This window comes from Hylobates moloch, unplaced genomic scaffold (assembly GCF_009828535.3).
Source record: "Hylobates moloch isolate HMO894 unplaced genomic scaffold, HMol_V3 SCAFFOLD_8, whole genome shotgun sequence".
Classification (NCBI taxonomy): domain Eukaryota; kingdom Metazoa; phylum Chordata; class Mammalia; order Primates; family Hylobatidae; genus Hylobates; species Hylobates moloch.
The window spans coordinates 87056646-87075380 of NW_026652283.1; the positions used below are offsets into that span (position 1 = coordinate 87056646).

Below are 18735 nucleotides of genomic sequence, written 5' to 3' on the forward strand. Positions count from 1 at the left end.
GTAATTTAACTGCTTAAAAAAATCAAACCATAAATAAACCTATGTACTAAACAAATCACATGACTTGATGACTTCTTTAAAATTAATGTCAAGGAGAAATGGAAAAGTTGATCCCAAGTAAAATCCCTTGACCAGAAGCTGTCTGAAATTAGCCAGGGGAATGGGAGGCATCACCAAGACCCTCAGCTCTTTCCTGCCCTGTATTTCAAGGGGAGTGTTGTGGCCTTCACAAATGAAAATTATGAATCACAAAGATGAACGTCCTCACTTCAAACCTGGTGAATCCTCGGGAATGTCATGAGGATGACAACACAGGGTTACTTCATTTTTTCTCAGTCTCTCCCCTGACTCCACAAAAGCTTTGTCTTCCCAACCCAAGGGGCTGGGAGGTCCATTCTAGACAGAGCATGCTGTTGGGGTAAACAGTAACCATGTGATCCCATGATTCCCAGGGCTCTGCGCACAAAGCTTTTCCTCCCAGTGGCAACTGGGATGTGGGTCATTCTGTAAACTCATGGCCACACCTTTAATGCTTGGGGACAGTGGGTGGAGTCAGCCAGAGCTCTTTTCCAGCTTCATCTAGGGTCTTCTCTCTGGAAAAGCTTAGTGACGTTCTCCGAAGGTTTATTTGGTTAAGAAGTATTGCTAAAACACTTTTTAAATATCCACTTTGAACACGTGTAAGCTGAAAAGAAAATGACATATCTACCTCCAGTGAAGTTGGGAAAGTGAAAAGACTGACGAAGTGTCTGAAATCCTGAACCTTTCCTGGTTCTTTATATTTTAATACAGCATACAGGTAACAGATGAGCTCATTTACCTTCTGAATGACCCAGCACTCAATTTCCCTAAAACTGCTCAGCTCCACTTGGAAATCACCAGGGGACTTGAGAATCTTCCCCTTAGACTGAGGGAGACACCCAGACCAGGAAGAAGGGCACTGATGTTTTCAGGGGCCCAAAAGCCCACTTTTTTTTTTTTTTTTTTAGCAGCCTTTCCTGCTCCCACTTTAAGATCCCTGCTGGGCCATGCACCTCCAAGATGGGCAGGGGAGCTACACCCACTGTTACAAATAGGAGGCATCAGACTCTGTACTTAAAAACAGAACTGTGCAATGAGAATGCTTTAATCATCACCCACACAGACGAGCGGAAGCTACAGACAGAGAACCACTACGGATGGTGCCCGGAACAGAGGTGAGAATGGCCCAAAACTCTGCCTCCAGGAAAGGTGTCAAGTTTACAGGACTTATCGTGGTGCCCTCACCAGACCCCTCCTCCTCCTCCTCCTCCTCCTCCTCCTCCTCCGTGGCCGCTGGCGGCTCCTGCATCTCCTCTGGGGAAGCCTGAGGCCGGCTCGGGTAACTTCTGCTGCCTGAGACAGTCACACGTGCTCGGGACCTCTCACCTGAGGTCTCTGGGTGCTGAACTGGAGTGGAGGTAGCTAGGCGCGGGATAGAAATGTGGTCACCTGTGTCATCTTCTTCAAAGTCGTTAAGGCAGTACACTTCATCCAGGTCAACATCCAGCGTCCGGAAGCCCTTGGTGACCACACCGGGCCGGGGGTCCAGGATGCCCCCAAGGTGAGGTTGGGCCAACTGCTGCCAGTGGTGAAGGGTGGCAGAACCTTGCAGGAGAAAGGGAAGGGAAGAAGGAGGACAAGGAGAAGAGAGGGTTAGGATGGAAGTCCAAGACAATGGCTGTTTACCACCCTCAAAGTGCTTAGTGTGAACCCCAGCAGGGTCTGGGCCTCCAGGTGGACTGCAGCGGGAACTTCAGTGGAGCTGCCTTAGCCCTTCCTGCCATGAAACAGAAGCCAAACCCCACCATGCTCAGAAGGAATAGCAAGTTAAGAAATCAACAATTTTTTTTTAAGTAAAATCCACACCGTAATATGTGCAAAAGAGGTTTGGGGCGAGATCTTTATTTTAATCAACCGATGTCAACCCCAGAACTCAACACCTTCTCATTTTACAAAATGGAAGGGGGAAAATGGCAAGATAAGCACAAAAGGGGGGCCACATGTACGGATCCTATGCCAAATACACACTGCTGGGAACAGGGAAGACATAAGCTCAGGCAGAATAAGATCATGTCAAACCAAGCCCAGGACCCACAGCAAGAGAAAAGCAAAAAGAAATGAAAGCAGCACACAGAGATATGTGGTAGATGTGACCATCACCTCCTTTACTTAGGTTTTCTGTATTTTGCCAGCAAATATATTTGAGAGGCTGCCGGGTTAGGGAGAAGGAATCGGGTTAAGGGGTGTGACTTAAGAACACAGTAAGTCCACACAGAGGTCTAAAGCAGGGGAGCCCATCTTCTCAATGACACCAAACCCCAGGACTCAGATGACATCATGCAAGGTCTGTAATAACACCGGAGTGTGTCCCTGAAGACCTCAAGGTGTCACAGGTGCTCTACAAAGAGAAATGTTCCTAGGCGAAGCATGCTCAGGAAACTGAAGTGTTTTTACTGAGGGGCATCACAGAACCTTTAGTATGCTACAGTGTTCTTGCCCAACTTACTTGACAGAGCAACCCGTTTTACCCTTGGAACACTTATTAATGCCTCACATGACACGGTGCTAGTGCATGGCCCATGAGGCTGGTAGGGCTAGCCCCATTCTACAGATTAAGAAGGCACCCAAATGTGCATGGCCGCACAAATACATATTCCATGCTCAAAGGAGAGACTTCTGAAGAGGTTCTCGGGCACAGGAAGGCAGGAGCCTTCCTGCACAAATGGATGCTCGGGCAGTCACCACTGGTTTACCAAGGGTATACTTTCTGGGTAGGCAAGAAGCCCTCCAGGATATCAAGCTGCCCTGGGGAGCAAAGAAAAGGGAGTGAAGGATGCCAGGCGCCAGCAGCTCAGGAAGTCAAGACAAAAGAGAAGGGAACCCAGGCATGCCAAGACGGGAGGCGGTGGAGTGAGGGAGAGGCCCCGTGGTGTGCGCAGAGAGTCTGCCATTTCCAAACACCCCTTGGAAATAACTTCTCATGGGTAGATCTCAGCCAGGGAGGCTTGAAAGGAATTTATAAATGAACAATTTCAAATCCACTTAAAAGGAAAAAAAAGGTGCACACTGCCAATACATGTTTAAAGAGTTCTTAGACACGCACATCAAGGTTTATCCCAGTTTTAAGAGTTCGCGGGTATGATAGCAACATACTTAATCTGGATCTATTAAATATAAATAGAAAATACTCTAAATTCAAGAAAAAAAGAAATAGGAAAGAATGACTATAATGAAAGAGGGTATCACATATCTGTTCTCTCACTGGGTGCTAAGATGCATCTAGAGCAGTGTTCTCAACTAGGGATGATTTTGCGCCCTGTACCCCACCCCCCCAAGGGGCATTTGGTAATGTCTGGAGACATGTTTGTCACAGCTGTGAGGGAACGGCATCTAGTGCTAATGGCATCTAGGGGGTAAAAGCCAGAGATGCTGCCAAACATCCCACAACGTACAGGACAGCCCCCACAACAAAGAATGAACTGGTCCCAAATGTCAACAGGGCTGGGGTCGAGAAGACTTGCTCTAGAGCTGTGGCTCTTAACTCTCAGATGTTTCGAGAATCTGAAGGAAGCTGTAGACCCACTTCCTAAAGGAAGCGCGCATGCTACCAACACCGTGCAAACAAGGCCAGGGCTTCGCAGACCTGCGGAGACCAGTTCATGGGCTCCCAAGTCCCAGATGCCACAGCATCACTGTGATTTTTTAAATTAAGCTTCCCTATATTGAGGCAGGCCTGCATGGCAGTTTGTTTTACATGTATTATACCAACTCACTCCTCGAAACCATCCTAGGAACTAAGTATGATTATACACTTTACAGATAGGGGAATGGTGGCTGCCTGAAGTTAGATAACTTTCCAAAGCCACTTAATTAGTGGTGGCATAGCCGGGGTTCAGAACTAAAGACCAAGTTTTCACACTGCCCACCCATCAAAACCCACAGGTCTGAGAACAAGAAGGACATCAGTGTCCCAGCTGCACAAATGGTCAGCAGCAGAATTTCCAGATGGGTGTCCAGGGCCTACCAGGAGATATTCCTGCTGATAGGAGTTCTCTGCTGTCCCTGGGGACTCCCATTCACACTACCTAACGGGCCCCAGTACAAATGCTCACTGGCTGTGCAGGCACATTCCTGATAACAAAACGGCACCATGAGAAGTTTTAAAGTAGCCACTGTACTGCCATGTTCAGTTTGGGACTGTACACTGGAGTCTGAGAAGGATGATGAGAAAACCCCAGGTACAATATGGCCACATCACCTCTACTTTTGGAAGGGAAAAGGGGGGTATGCCAATAGACTCTGGGAAGTGAAGAACCCTGGTAAGGAAATGCCAAACCCCCTCATCCTTCTGAAGGGGGTCTGAGATGTTTATAATTCACTGGGAAAGAACCCAGGGAGGCTGGAGGTCTGGGCCCTGACAAGAGTTTCATAGGCCTTTCTCCTCCACCTGTTCAACAGGCTGCCCCATCACTCCCTCTCCTCACCCGCTCCCAAGGATGGGCTGAAGAGAGAGAAATGAGGCTACAAAGGGTCTGCTGTTTGGAGTTAAGGAGGCCACAGAAATGCATGGAGTTACTTGCATTCTGACACTCCACAGCCAAGGAAATTTAGTGAAATTACAACTAAAACATTATGTGAAAAGACGCATCATGCTCAGATTTTCATCCCATGCCTTGGGCATCCTTTACTCATGTAAGAACAGCCAACTTTTACTGGGCTTTTACTAAGCGCCAGGTACTTTTCTGAGGTCTACATTTATAATTCACTTAATCTTCACGTTATCCCTGCTGTCTGCATTCTGCAGATGAGGAAACTTGAGTACTGGAAGGGAAAGTAACTTGCTAGAGGCTGCATGGCTGGCAAGTGGCTTGACTGATCTGGGACTGAAACCAAGGCTGGCTCCAGTGTCCATTCTCTTACCTCTCAGCAGTGAGAGGCCTTACACATGAGAGCCTCCGAAACCTAGTCAATAACACACCTGAATGGCTTTCTAGATTCCCATGTAGGTGCCTTCTCAAACCTGACTGTGCTATTTCAGTTATGTCATGCTGTGGGGCTCACAGACTATCTCCACTCCTGGCTGGTTCCAAAGTCCCAGCAGGGTTTGCCAAGCCCGTCAACTGAGCAGAACACCTCATGCTTCACCTCCCTGCTGCTGCCTAAACCATCATGTGGGAATTCTACCAATCTCCTGGCTGCCTGGAGTCCTTCCTTTGACATAAGAAGGTATATGAATTAAAAAATAAATATGAATTGCATCTTATTCAGAGCCCAAGTTACCTCTTTCTTTCCATTTCTCCAGCTCATTCCCCAGCCTGGCTTCCTTTACTTGCCAAACACTGTAATATGAGCTACCTCCCATTACCAACTCAAGACCTGCTCACTCCTCCCACCCACATTAAAACCAGGCAGGAGTTGGGCAAACAGGGCAAGGAAAGAGAGGATGCTTCATGTTCCTGGTTGGCCCCAAGATAAAGTTCTTTGGGAAAAGGGCAGGGACAGTGGAGAAAACATAACTATGGTCATTGCATCTTCCCGCCTCTGCTTTCCTTCCATACCCGAGTGTTCCAGCTAAAACATTTTCGTCATCAAAGGAGAGGAAACCCCAAAATCCACTGATGTCAGAGAAGCATCAGGGCTTAGATACTAGAATGAAACCTGCTGGATAATGTACAGCTTTGAAGTGTATCCTTTCCCTTATTTACATGTTATTTATTTGGAAATGCTACTTTGGTTACGATTAAGCAGAAAGGAAGTGCAAATTACAGGAAAAAAATACTGCCCGCCTTGGTCTTTTTAACACAGATATCTTTCTAGTTTGAATGGTTTGTTTGTTCTTCACCTGCTTAAAACTGGTAAGGTGAGATGAAGAGACAAGAGAGTGTCTTAAACACTTAGCTTTTTGGCTTTCACAATAAGCAGATGGCAAGATTAATTAAACAGGTAAGGGAGCCAGATGGAAAACACTGATTGGCTATCTGCTATGATCTCAGCCAACAGTCTCTACGGACCTCACCCCAGGTACATTTACCTGGGCTGCTGGTGATTATGGGAATCTTATTAGCTTCTCAGTGAGCCAATAGAAAAAGATAATTTAAGAACATGACCCTAGTGCTGGTCCAGATCTCAACACTAGTAACTCAGCTCTACAGACCTGGATTGGAGCAAGCTTGGGAAGCCAACATTTTAATAAGCACCTATTAGATGCCAGGTACAATATAAAATACTTCACATTTACTCCTCACCACAATCTGGTTTGCTGGCTATCAGCCTATTTCACAACCACAACTAAATAGCAAACAGGGCTCAAAAAGTGGGGTGATTTATCTAATGTCACAGTCAGAGCTATACTGAACCTAGCCCAGGTTGACTTCTGTGTCAGCATCCCATCTTATCATATTAAACATGGTAACACAAAAAATAACTGTGGAGGGGAGGGAAAAAAGAAAATGCTGGTTGTAATAGGTAAGAAGTCTGAGCCAGGTGTGGTGACTCACGCCTGTAATCCTAACACTTTGGGAGGCTGAGGTGGAAGGGTAACTTGAGGGCAATGGTTCAAGACCAGCCTGGGAAACACAGTAAGACCCTGTCTCTACAAATAAATAAATTAGCCAGGTGTGGTGGTGCACTCCTGTAGTCCTAGCTACTTGGGAAGCTGAGGCAGAAGGATTGCTTGAGCCCAGGAATTCAAGCTTGCGGTGAGCTATGATCACACTACTGTACTGCAGCCTGGGTGACACAGCGAGACCCTGTTTCAAAAACTAAATACATAAATAAACAGCTGAGAAGTCAGAGAACTACAAAATGGAGCCAAAAGAATCTGCATCATGAGGTTGTGTTATAGGCCACTGTGATAAGACAAATAACTTTTTAATTGTATTGTTTTAGCCTCCTGGGTAGCAGAGCACTATAGATGAAATTCACCTTGCTAATCTAACAGGATTCCCTATTATCCTATTAACTAATCACAAAAATACTGCCAAGTCGCAAAATTAAAAGAAATAAAGATGAACTGGCTAAACACATGTGCTTTGAAAATAAATTCAAAAACATATTCTTAGATGATCTAATGAAACACAGAGTCAAATATAGAAAGCAGACAAGACAGAGATGATAAATTCCAATCATCTTTGAGTGACAAAGGAGAAAAAAGAAAAGTAAGGCAGAAAGTAAAATTGCAGAAATGAAAGATTTTATTGAAGAACAGACACAATGTGGATCAGAAAACAATCACCAAGCTTACAACTAAATAAACAATTAAAAAAGAGTAAGCCATACCTTTTCTGAACTCTAAGAAAGACCCCAATTATACAATTTTAAAATAATAATAAAAACAAATTAGCCCGCCCTCTTCCTTTGGAGACTGTGGAACCCAGTCATGTCTTGGGTCTTTAACAAGCACAACCTTACCTTATAGCATGCAGTCTCACAGGGGCAATATTGCTCCCAAGAAGCAAAAGCAGGTTCTTTTGAGGTAAACATAATTGGATTCTTTTTAATTTTAATAACACAGATGTATTGCTTATGTATTGTTTATATATACTGTATATGGATATACATATAGTACATAAACTATATATGTGGTATTAAAATGTCTTTGGGGGGTGATTAGGAAAAAACATCTAAGAAAGCTCCTTAGAGGGGACAATAATTTTTTTTAAAGTTGGGAAAGTTCTGCCTTACAGAAGTTCTGATTTGGCTTTGCATCATAAGTGTAACGCAGAGTTTTAAAACACCTTCTCAAACTTACATGGCTTTCCAAACTAAAGGAGTAAAAAATGAAAAATATGAACACTTGGTGGCTCTTGGCAGGGCAGTAGTAGGTAGAGGGAAAACATTTTATAAGTGCCTAAATAAAAAAAAAAAAAAAAAAAAAAAGAGGCGGGAGGGCAAGAGGGAGAGAGGGAAGGAGGAAGTTTTTCCCATGAGTTTAATCATCTGAGATGCCCCTGATACTAACACATGAACTGACCCTGAAAAAGGGTGGCTTACGGAGGTACAAAACTCACTTGTCTCCATAGCCACCCCTTCCTGGGCTCCAAATTGTAGACTCTAGGAGCCGAGCTCAGAATATACTGCATCTGCCAAAAGCCACAACCTTGCTATATGAAGTTCAAATCAGAACACATAAGCCCACAAATCACATTCAGGTGGTTATGGGGAAAAAAAAAAGAATCCCCATTTAATAGAGTTTGCTTGGAATCTCTCCCTGACACCAAAACTGTGGAAAAGCTAAAGCATTAATTCTCTGCATTCCTCACACCCAAAGGCAAAACCTAATAATTTTTGAATCTGTTAGCAGTGCCTCTACCGCCACAAAAGGTTTTTATTTCTGAGGTTCTAAAGGCAAAGGAAAGAACTAGAAGACCACAGTGCACATGCTTGTCTTTCCTTGGCGAGTTTGGTGGCCTATGTGTGCACTGTCACACCTGCCAGCCAGAGGGGAGGGACGGAGGCCTAGGCTGAGCGCCACCCTCAGAGGAACTCAAACCAGCAGCGCGGGTGGCTGTCACGGAAGAAAAAGGAGTAGGCGTGACAGAGGTGCCCCGCCTTCCGCAGGTGGATCAGGGACCACAGGGAGTCCCCCAGGAGGACAGAGAGGGGCCGAGGCCCTGCGCGATCACCTTCCAGCGGCTTCACGATCTGGAGCTTCTCAGGCAGGTAGGAGCGGCTGCTGAAGGACATGCCAGAGAAGCCGGTGAACTCGGAGAAGCGGGAGTGTGTGCCCAGGGACATGATGCTCTCAGTGGGTGTGAGGGAGCCGCTGCGCAGCTCGCCCTTCTCCGCCAGCTCCTGGAGCTTCCTCTCTTGCTCCTCCTCAAAGAACCTCCTCTCCGAGAGGTAGTTCTCCCGGCGCAGGGACAGCCGCCTCAGCGCCGTCTCCAGGTCATGGGAGCCTGGGGTGCCCGGCGTCCCTGGCTTCTTACTCCGCTCATCGTTTCTGGAAAAAGAAAGGGGCATGAGGGTGGAACGCTAGCAGGGCTCCAAGGCCACAGAGGCCCAACTGCTCAATGCACAGCGGTGGACGTTCCCTGGGGCTACAGGATTCCCCATGGGAACTAAGGCAAGCAGTTGACATTTAGGCAACAGGGGGAAATAAATTTGTGTCCAGAACTACTCCTGCCAAGGGTCTTTTTTAGTGGGGTTGAGGTGGCATGAGGACTAAGGCGGGATGAACATTTGCACACAGACTAAGTAAACTCAGTCCCTGTAAACATCTCCCTGAAGAACCTTTAGGAAGAAACCTGTAGGTTGCCGTTCCTGGCTACCAGAAGGATAATGGGTTTAAGGCATGCTTCTCTCTTCTCTTGAAGGAAAAGAGCCCAGACCTCAACTCTGAACAAAACCTGCTCTGATCAAGGAGCTTCCTATCTGTCTGTTCCAACTGGTTCGGAAGAATCAATTTTATTAAGTCAGAGGAAAAGGATGCACAAAGTGGACAATGGTGTGTGTGTGTGTGTGTGTGTGTGTGTGTGTGTGTGTCCAGGTTCTGCAGGGCTTCAGGACAAAGAGGAACTGACCATTCCTGAGGAAAGCCCAGTCCTGGGCACCTTGGCCCCCTGCACCCCACCCTCCGAACCTTGTGACCACATTCTGGTCACAAGACAGACAGCCTGAGTCCTCCTCAGCCTTTCCAACATCAAGCTACAAAAGGGTCACAAAACAAATGTCTATTCTGTAGCCTTACCGTGAAGATTAACAACAACAAAAAAATTCATTAATCCTCCCCCCAAGCATTTCACAGGAAAGCAGACTTTCTGGTATCATCTTGTTATACATCTTTAAGCTGATTAAAATACCATATCAAGGATAGGCATAGGCTCAGTGGGTAGGTAGAACAGATTTGGAGAACTGTAAGGTCCGCTTTTTTTTTTTTTTTTTTTTTTTTGAGACAGAGTCTTACTCCGTCACCCAGGCAGGAGTGCAGTGGTGCAATTATCAGCTTGCTGCAACCTCCACCTCCCGGGTTCAAGTGATTCTCCTGCCTCAGCCTCCTGAGTAGCTGAGATTACAGGTGCGTGCCACCACGCCCAGCTAATTTTTTGTATGTTTAGTAGAGATGGGGTTTTGCAATGTTGCCCAGGCTGGTCTCAAACTCCTGAGCTCAGGCAATCCTCCCGCCTCGGCCTCCCAAAGTGCTAGGATTACAGGCGTGAGCCACCACGCCCGGCCAGGTCTGTATTTTTTAGGTGACTCTCATCTACCTCCCTCTTAATAATTACTGAGCCTGCAGACAATCCATACTACCACTCCTCACCCCAAAACAGAGAAGTGAAAACTCCCAGCTTGCTCACCCCAGGTCGGCTGCCTCTGTTTCCAGAATGATGCTGTTGGTCTTGTTGTCGAGGACGACGTTGCCTATGTCGCTGCCGTAGAAGCTGGACCGGGGGGTGCTGACGCAGCTGGACAGGAGGGAGTTCATGGCCGAGGACTGGTTGGAGCCGGGGATGTTCATGGGAGAAGGGGTCAGAGATCTTTGCTTGACGACCTGGTTGATGTTTCTTACTGTCTCAAAGACACGCTTCTGGTGACTAGGGAGAACGCACGGCATCCGTGAGTGAGCAAATGCGGGCACGACCCTGGAGTTTAACCCTCCAAAAATGATCAACTGAGCCAAAAGGGCACCTGGCCTGTGACAAGTCCCCAAGCAGCCCACTATCCTGTGCCTGCCACCTGTTTCTTAGGGTATTGGCTGCCTCCTTCACAATGCGAAAATTTGAGAGATTCAACAGCCACTAAATCCAGGACTCGAACGCATGGTTGTATCCTAAAGGTGATGCCAGCAAAAGTGAAATTGTGTTTCACATCCCTAAGGCTTAACCTACAAATAAAAATGCTTAAGTATGACTTCTGTCTCCTAGATTTCTTTTTTCATAATATTCACTAGAATACACACTGCAGCAGGGCAGTGTTCACTGCTCAGCACAGCAGAAATCAACCAATACTTGCAGAATGAATATTTGTTGAACATTCATATAAAAAAATGAAGACTTAAAGTTAGTCTTTCACTTCTATAATGAGATGATAAATACTAGATTTGTCTATTTTTGGAAAGTGTTATTTTAGGAGCAGAACCACACTTTGAGGCTCATTTGTTCCCTTTTAAAGAGAAAAGGGTAGGCATGTTTTTACAATGGCCACTTCCTTCTGGGCTGCAGAGGGTGTCACACAGATACCGAACCTCACTTGGACACTTGTCACTCCCAGGATCTCATTTAAGTTCTGTCTATGGAGTCTGGGTACACAGAAAACACAATGAAACCTGGTCCACAGGTTCCTTACGAACACCTTGGGGCAGGCTAAGTACAAGAGTTGAGGTAGGAAGAGAGATGGTAGAAGCTCATATCCCTAGGTGTATTCAGATGGAGATGGAAGTCTTGCACAAAATCTTTGAAGAGCCCTCTGAATCTCACACTACGTTGATTTTAAATTTTTTAAATGTTTTCCACTGAAAGGAAAGATAAAAACGTGCAGTTATATCAAGACGAAGCTTGCGTTAAGAGAGATGGGAAAGACATCTCTCCTTTTCTAGGACTTTCTGTAAGTTCACAATTTATCTTTAAAACCTAAGGAGAAGAGGAGTACAGTGGCTCACAGGCCAGTGGTGGCCCAGGCCTGTAATCCCAACACTTTGGGAAGGCCAAGGCAGGAGGATCACTTGAACCCAGGAGTTTGAGATCAGCCTGAGCAACATGGTGAAGCCCCATGTCTACAAAAGATTTTTTTTAAATTAGCTGGAAATGGTGGCATGCGCCTGTAGTCCCAGCTACTCAAGAGGCTGAGGCAGCAGGATTACTTGAGCCTAGGAGTTCGAGGTTGCAGTGAGCTATGATCACACCACTGCACTCTGGTGTGGCCAATAAAGTGAGACACCTCATCTCTAAAAAATAAATAAATAAAAATTAACTAACAAAAGCTAATAAGAGGAGCTAAGGGATACTGTCAGCTGTGTTCTATTATTTCCCTTAATCTGGACTGGGAAGGACAATAGTCAATCACTGCTGGTACCCAGAGCCTCAACATTGCTAGGTTTTGAACACTGCACTGGTCACAAGCTGGTCTCTGGGAAGCTCAAAACTGTAAAAACTGTGGCCGTACGTGATGTCTGGAGACTCGGCCTCTTCCAACTGCAGCTCCTTGCGCATTGTTCCCTCAATCTCTGCTGCCAAGGAATCCTGGGAAAAGCCAGAAAGACAAATGTCAAGTGAGCGCCAATTCAAATGCTCTGTCTCTAAAAGAGGTATGCACCCAGGTGGGCCATGGAGAGTAAACCAAGGCATCAGAAGCTCACAGTCTTTCCACAACACAAACTTAACAGCACTCTCTGTTGTCAGAGACCCTGGCTGAGCAGTTGCCCAGGCAGGTTCTGAGTGTGGCAGCGCCACTGGGCACTGAGTATAAAGCTGCTGACTCATATGCCATTAGGTGTCTAAAAGCAAACCCTATGCTCCGTTGGCCAAACCATGGGGCTGCAACCATGGCTACAAGATGGGATGCAGAACTTATGAGGGAGGGGTGATGTGTTCAGAATGATGGAGACAGGTGAATTTCCAAATACCTCTGAGCTTACAGTGAGATATGGCACCAGAGCCCACACAAGCCACACAAAGCTATTGTCCCCCTAGTCTACAGGGTCTGTCACACCCCCTCTGGGTCTAAGATTCTGACACCGAGAATAGACCAAGGGCCTCCAACTTCGGCTCCTGAGGAAGCCTTTCCCACCTCCAAAGGGCACTCTGGTTCTGTGCTAGTGAGAGGGTCTCTACATACATGACGTGAGTCATGCACACTGCCATCTCTAGGTCCCTGCTTTCATCCTCCCTGGCCTCCTGCAAGGGAAGTTCCTCTCACCGCCAACTATCCATGGCCCACCCATCTTTAAACAACCTGCCCAGGAAATGTAGGATTCCTGTTTCCACTAGGAATCTCACATTTTTTTCTGAAGCAGACACCAAACACAGTAAGTCTTTGCCGCTTTTCTCAACAGCTCACATATTTCTCTCTCCAGCTTTGTGGGTCAGGGGAAGGCTAGTCATTGATGGCTTCTCACTTCACCAATGGGCCAGGCCTCAAGCTGAGACTCAACATTAAAGGCTACCAGATGAATGCCCCCTCTCCTGTACCACTCATCACTCAGCACTCTAGGAGGTGGAGCCTAACACACAATCCCTTACACATGGTAGATACCCACAGGACCAGGTGTGTACAGAAAAGCACCAGTTCAGCACCAGAGGAGGACATCCATGAGGATAACCTGAAGGGAAAGGCTAAATTCATGTTAAAACAACAGAACAACCTGTTCTGATGGATGCGTCCTTTGTGCTGGGACATAAATACATGTGGAAACCACCAGCCAGGCGTGGCTAGTGAGCACAAGAAATAAGGCTTGTGACTGAGGACCTGAATTCGTAATTATATTTTAATTTAATTTATTTAAATTTGCACAGCCACATGTGGCCAGTGGCTTCCCAGCAGATAGCGCCTGGGGACTCCACAGCATCAACCTCAGCGGCTTCATGGTCCATGGGGATGCTCCAGTCTGGAGGCTGGAACCAAGTGGGGAGACTCCACAGGAGTCAGCAGGAAGCGAGATGAATAAAGGGCTAGCAGGCTTTTTTCAACCCTTGTTCACAAATATGCATTTTATTTTGTAATTATTACCCACAGATTGTCATTAAACATCATGTCTAGTAAGGACTTCCCTAGGTGAGTCTGACATCTTTTAAGCCAGCTTATTTTTTAATACTGTTATTCACCACATAATTTACAAATAGAGAAGAAAGGACCTTTATACACCTTAAGAAAAATGAAGTGTCAAATTATTACAGTCGGCCCTCCGTATCTGTGGGTTCCACTTCCTCAGATTCAACTAATCTTAGATAGAAAATTTGGGGGAAAAAAAAACAAAACATAATACAAATTTAAAAATCGGTACAGTATAACAACTCCTTACATAGCATTTACATTGTATGAGGTATTACCAGTAATCTAGAGATGATTTTTTTGTATGTGGAAGGGCATGCATAGGTTATAAGCAAACACTATGCCCTTTCATATCAGGGACTTAGGCATTGAAGGATTTGGTATCTGCAGGGGATCCTGGAACCAATCCCCCTCAGATACTGAGGGATGACTGTAATTTCAAAGCCATACTGAGATAAAGTCACATGCAGGCTCTGTGACTTGTTTTTGGCCATGACCCTCTCCCCTCTGGCAATTCAGGCAAGTCTGTGGACTCCTTCTTGGAATAATATTTTTAGGCAAATAAAATTATGAGGATTATAAAAGAAGGCAGATATATATCAATATAACAACATGTGTGTGTGTGTGACAGAGAGAGACAGAGAGAGACAGAGAGAGGAGAGAGGAGAGAGAAATGAGTTCACGACTGGTTACTGCTGTCATTTTGAAGTGGAGATCAGCATCTGTGGTGTTGTGAGGCATCTGTAACAACTGAAATGTGCCATAGGGCCAGGCGCGGCGGCTCATGCCTGTAATCCTAGCACTTTGGGAGGCCGAGACGGGTGGATCACCTAAGGCAAGGAGTTCGAGACTAGCTTGGCCAACATGGTGAAACCCCATCTCTACTAAAAATACAAAAAAAAAAAAAAAAAAATTAGCCGGGCGTGGTGGCACATGCCTGTAGTCCCAGCTACTTGGGAGGTTGAGGCAGGAGAATCGCTTGAACTCAGGAGAGGGAGGTTGCAGTGAGCCAAGATCGCACCACTGCACTCCAGCCTGGATGACAGAGCAAGACTCTTCTCAAAAAAAAAAAAAAAAAAAAAAAAGAAGAAGAAGAATAAGAAGAAGAAAAAAAGAAATGTGCCATAAAAATACCTGTAATTTCTAATGATGACAAAGTCACAAGCAATGTTAATATCACTATGACCTGGTGACCTTCATAAAGGAAAGAAATATTGAGTACAATTAGGAACTAATTTCACAGGCCCCTCCGAATTTCATCTGTGGATCCCAGATGAACTCCTGCCATAAGGCAAGAGAATTGGGAACATAATTGTGCAAAAACTGCTACGCACTGTTTTATTCAGCGATTAGAATGGCTAGGAACAAAAGAGGCAGATCTGGGCATTCTGCATGATGCAATCTTTAGACTGCTTTAAATATCTTTAATGCATAATACACTTTAAAAATAGCTATCTTCAAAAACTGGGCTGTGCCAAGAGCTACAGAAAAAGGCAAACAAAAACTTTACCTCAGCAAATATGAAAGCTGAGAATCCCTCCAGAGGAAACTGAAATGCAAATTTCAATTCAACTTTTCTCATGCAATAGTTTAGTTTTCAAAGAGAGGTCTGTCCTTGAGAGTGGGGAAGGCAGTGGAGTGGATCCTAGGTGCCCAGGAAACAAGATGGCGCCAGGAGCTCACTGCACCAAGATGAGAAGCCAGGAAGGAGGGAACCCAGGCAAGGAGCCTGCAAAGCTACACAGGCCAGCGTGTGAGCCAAGTGTGGTTAGCGCTAGATCAGGGAACTTGGGGGACTGAATATTCTTTGCTGCTTTTACTGAGATTCCTAGAATCACTGGATCACCCATCTGTGCCCTAGAAAGCTGACTATGTTATATGTCTTTCTTTTTGCTTCCCTCAGATTTCAATGAAGCTTCTTGAGCGGAGAGGGGGTGGTGGCTGTTCTAGCCTGACTTCCTCACTTTGATGTATGGGAGCAAAGAAGAAAAGAAATCATGATTTAGGGAAAGTGGGCCAGACAACAAGGAGCGGGGGACGGGGACAGTATCTGCTGGGGGTCAGCAATGGGGGCTGAAGGGAAAGAGCTCCAAGGAAAAGGCCAATTTCAGAAGGGACAGAATCTCACAAGCATTTATGCAGCCATCCGCTCCTAACTCACTTGGGGGAGTTTCTCTCAAAAGCTCTTCTCTCCTCAGAGAGCATTTAGCATTTCATCAAACCATGGAAATAGAGCTGGAATATACAGGAGTTCTTGAGTTTGCTCTTTAGGCCATCTGGCCATCTGTCTATCTGTCCATCTATCCATCTAAATGTAACGTCTATTAAATGTCTACAATTCTACAGCATACCAAGCACTGTGCCAGGTACACAGTATTAAAAGAGGAAGGCGGAAAAGTTACAAAGAAGACAAGGTCCCCATCTTCCAGGGTATTTAGTCTGATAGAAGATAACATGAGGAGGTTCAATCCCTGATAACGCTTCCTTACAGTGCAATGATCAGCCAAGGGGTTCAGCCCTGTGCTGCCCAACTTCCACAAGGAAATTAACCTCCTGGAAAATCCCCTTCTCAATCATGTTCCCCCAAAGCACATGAAGCAAATAAGGCCAGGGCTAAAAAAACAGACTGTAGTAAAATAACATGAATAATGTGGCTGGGTGTGGTGGCTCATTCCTGTACTCCTAGCATTTTGGGAGACTGAGGTAAGAGGATCACTTGAGGCCACGAATTCAAGACGAGGCTGGACAACAGAGTGAGACCCTATCTCTATTTTTGAAAGAAAGAAAGGAGACCGAGTGAGAGAGAGGGAGAAAATTACCAGCCTAAGTACAGAGAGAATTCTTTTTTTCCGATAACAGATACTGAAAGTCGCCAAGAGAATGATTAATAAGCATACAAAGAATCAGCAGAACTGAAATGGCATTTTAAAAATTCTGAAATGTTCTTCCAGAATTTTGTGTGGCCAAAATAGCCACACAGTCCAATAAGGTCAAAAAAAAAAAAAAAAAAAAAAAAATCAGCAACAGGTTGAGTATCCCTTATCCAAAATACCTGAGACCAGTAGTGCTTCAGATTTCGGGATATTTCCAGAATACATGCCAGCTGAAACATACCAATCTGAAAATCTGAAATCCAAAATGCTCCAATGACCAATTCCTTTGAGCATCATGTCAGTGCTCAGAAAGTTTTGGATTGTGAAGCATTCTGGATTAGAGATGCTCAACCTGTGAGTCAGATCTTCCAAATACCTGAGGTTCCCACTAAAGCAAGTTCCTACTAAATTTATCTTTTAATGGCAGGAGTAGAAAAGACAACAGATTTAGAGGAACAGAAAATAAAGAACCAATTTGTCTTATGTAGTTAAGAAACCACCAGTCAGACTCAAGTGTCCTTGATTCAGACTCAGATCTGAACTGTACAATGAGAAGCGAACTGTAAACACCCAACTCCAGTGGCCAGAATGTCAGACACTGTGCTCCTATCACCAGAACCCCTCCTGTCCTCTGGCTGGGAAGAAAGCACAGCTCACCATGGGAAACAGGCCCAGCGAGTGGTAGCGCCGAGACGTGGTATTGGGCATGGTTTTGTTCCGGAGGTTCTTCAGCTCCTCCTGCGCCTCATGCAGCATCTCCATGCACTCTGCGTACTTGTCCTCCAGCTCACGCAGCTGCAGGCAGGAAAGACACAGAGGGTCAGGATCTCCTGAGCACCTAGGTGTACACACATCTGCCCATCCAAGGGCCAGAAAGACACAGCAATCTAACAGAGTTCCCAGCACGTGTGGAACCAGCTGCCCTGTGCGCCTGTGGCCAAATAACAGAATTTTCAAAGGCTTGCTTTTTCTTTGACTTGAGGCAAGCTTACAGACTCAGAAATCTTCTAAAATACCAACAATGGGCAAATGAAACAAAACCAACTTTATGCAAAAGAAAAATCAGGCTAGGAATGATGGCTTACACCTGTAATCTCAGCACTTTGGGAGGGCAAGGCAGGCGGTTTGCTTGGGCACAGAAGCTGAGACCAGCCTGGGCAACATGGCAAAACCTCATCTTTCCAAAAAAAACAAAAATTAGGTGGGCGTGGTAGCCCACACCTGTAGTCCCAGATACTCAGGAGGATCACCTGAGCCTGGGGAGGTCAAGGCTGCGATGAGCCATGCTCATGCCACTGTACTCCAGCCTGGGTGACAGAATGAGACCCCATCTCAAAAAGAGAAAAAGAGAGAAAGAAAAAGAAAATCGTCACACCCATGTTTCAAGCCACACCTGTGAGATTCCTCTCCCAGAGTGCTCTGTGTTGTATTGTTTCATTTCTTTGAACATTTTTTGGGCACCTGCACGTGCCAGGCTCAGCTGGCGTAGAGCCCTGCCACACAGGTGCCCATAACCAGTAACAGTGTCAGTGGGCACAGAATCAAGGTGCAACTGGGTTTACTCTCCCACGAATAAAAATGAAATGAAATGCAAAATAAAAACAGTAGTTGCGATGGACGTGACTAAAGCTGTCCGGGAAGGCTAATCCACCTTCGCTGCAATCAGAGGCACTGAAGGAATGAGGGAGAGGTGCTCACCTCAGCTGTGAGCTGCCGCTGGGCATCCTTAGCAGCCCCCAGATGCTGGACAAGTTCTTCATTTTCCACTGCGCACTAAAGCATGGCAAAGATAGATCACTTTCTAAGATACCTAGTAAAAGTCCAACTTTTTCCCTCTTATTAACCTAATCCGTTATGAACTCATCACTTTCTACAAGGACATGCTCATCTTATACTCAAATTCTGCTTTTTATATAATTTTGAAGGTAAACTCTTTCCTATATCCACATTCATTCTCTATAGCCCACCGCCCCACCCCCATCTTCCAAAGCTCTCTGGAAGCATTTTACCCCACACTAAAAGAAAAGTCCATTTTGCTGCCTCTTCTTAAATCTGAAGAGGATACTGCAGCACATACCTAGTGCACTGTGTAAAAACAAATACTACACTAGATGATCCATAAGTTAAACTGCAAAAG

At 45.6% G+C, this 18735-nt stretch overlaps 1 protein-coding gene across 13 annotated transcripts in view; it reads right to left on the minus strand.

Moving 5' to 3' along the window:
• Window positions 1-18735, minus strand: part of TRAK1 (trafficking kinesin protein 1) — a 216499-nt gene that overhangs the window by 14689 nt on the left and 183075 nt on the right. For 7 of the 13 annotated variants that reach the window (XM_058443543.1, XM_058443547.1, XM_032161959.2 and 4 more), the window contains 6 exons: window positions 18297-18371; window positions 17256-17393; window positions 12121-12197; window positions 10317-10553; window positions 8646-8962; window positions 1408-1626 (listed from right to left, as the gene is read on the minus strand). In XM_058443543.1, the coding sequence (XP_058299526.1) occupies window positions 1408-1626; window positions 8646-8962; window positions 10317-10553; window positions 12121-12197; window positions 17256-17393; window positions 18297-18371 (1063 nt within the window). The remainder of the gene's footprint in view (window positions 1-1407; window positions 1627-8645; window positions 8963-10316; window positions 10554-12120; window positions 12198-17255; window positions 17394-18296; window positions 18372-18735) is intronic. The other 6 variants (XM_032161965.2, XM_058443544.1, XM_058443545.1 and 3 more) reach the window with 1 other exon arrangement.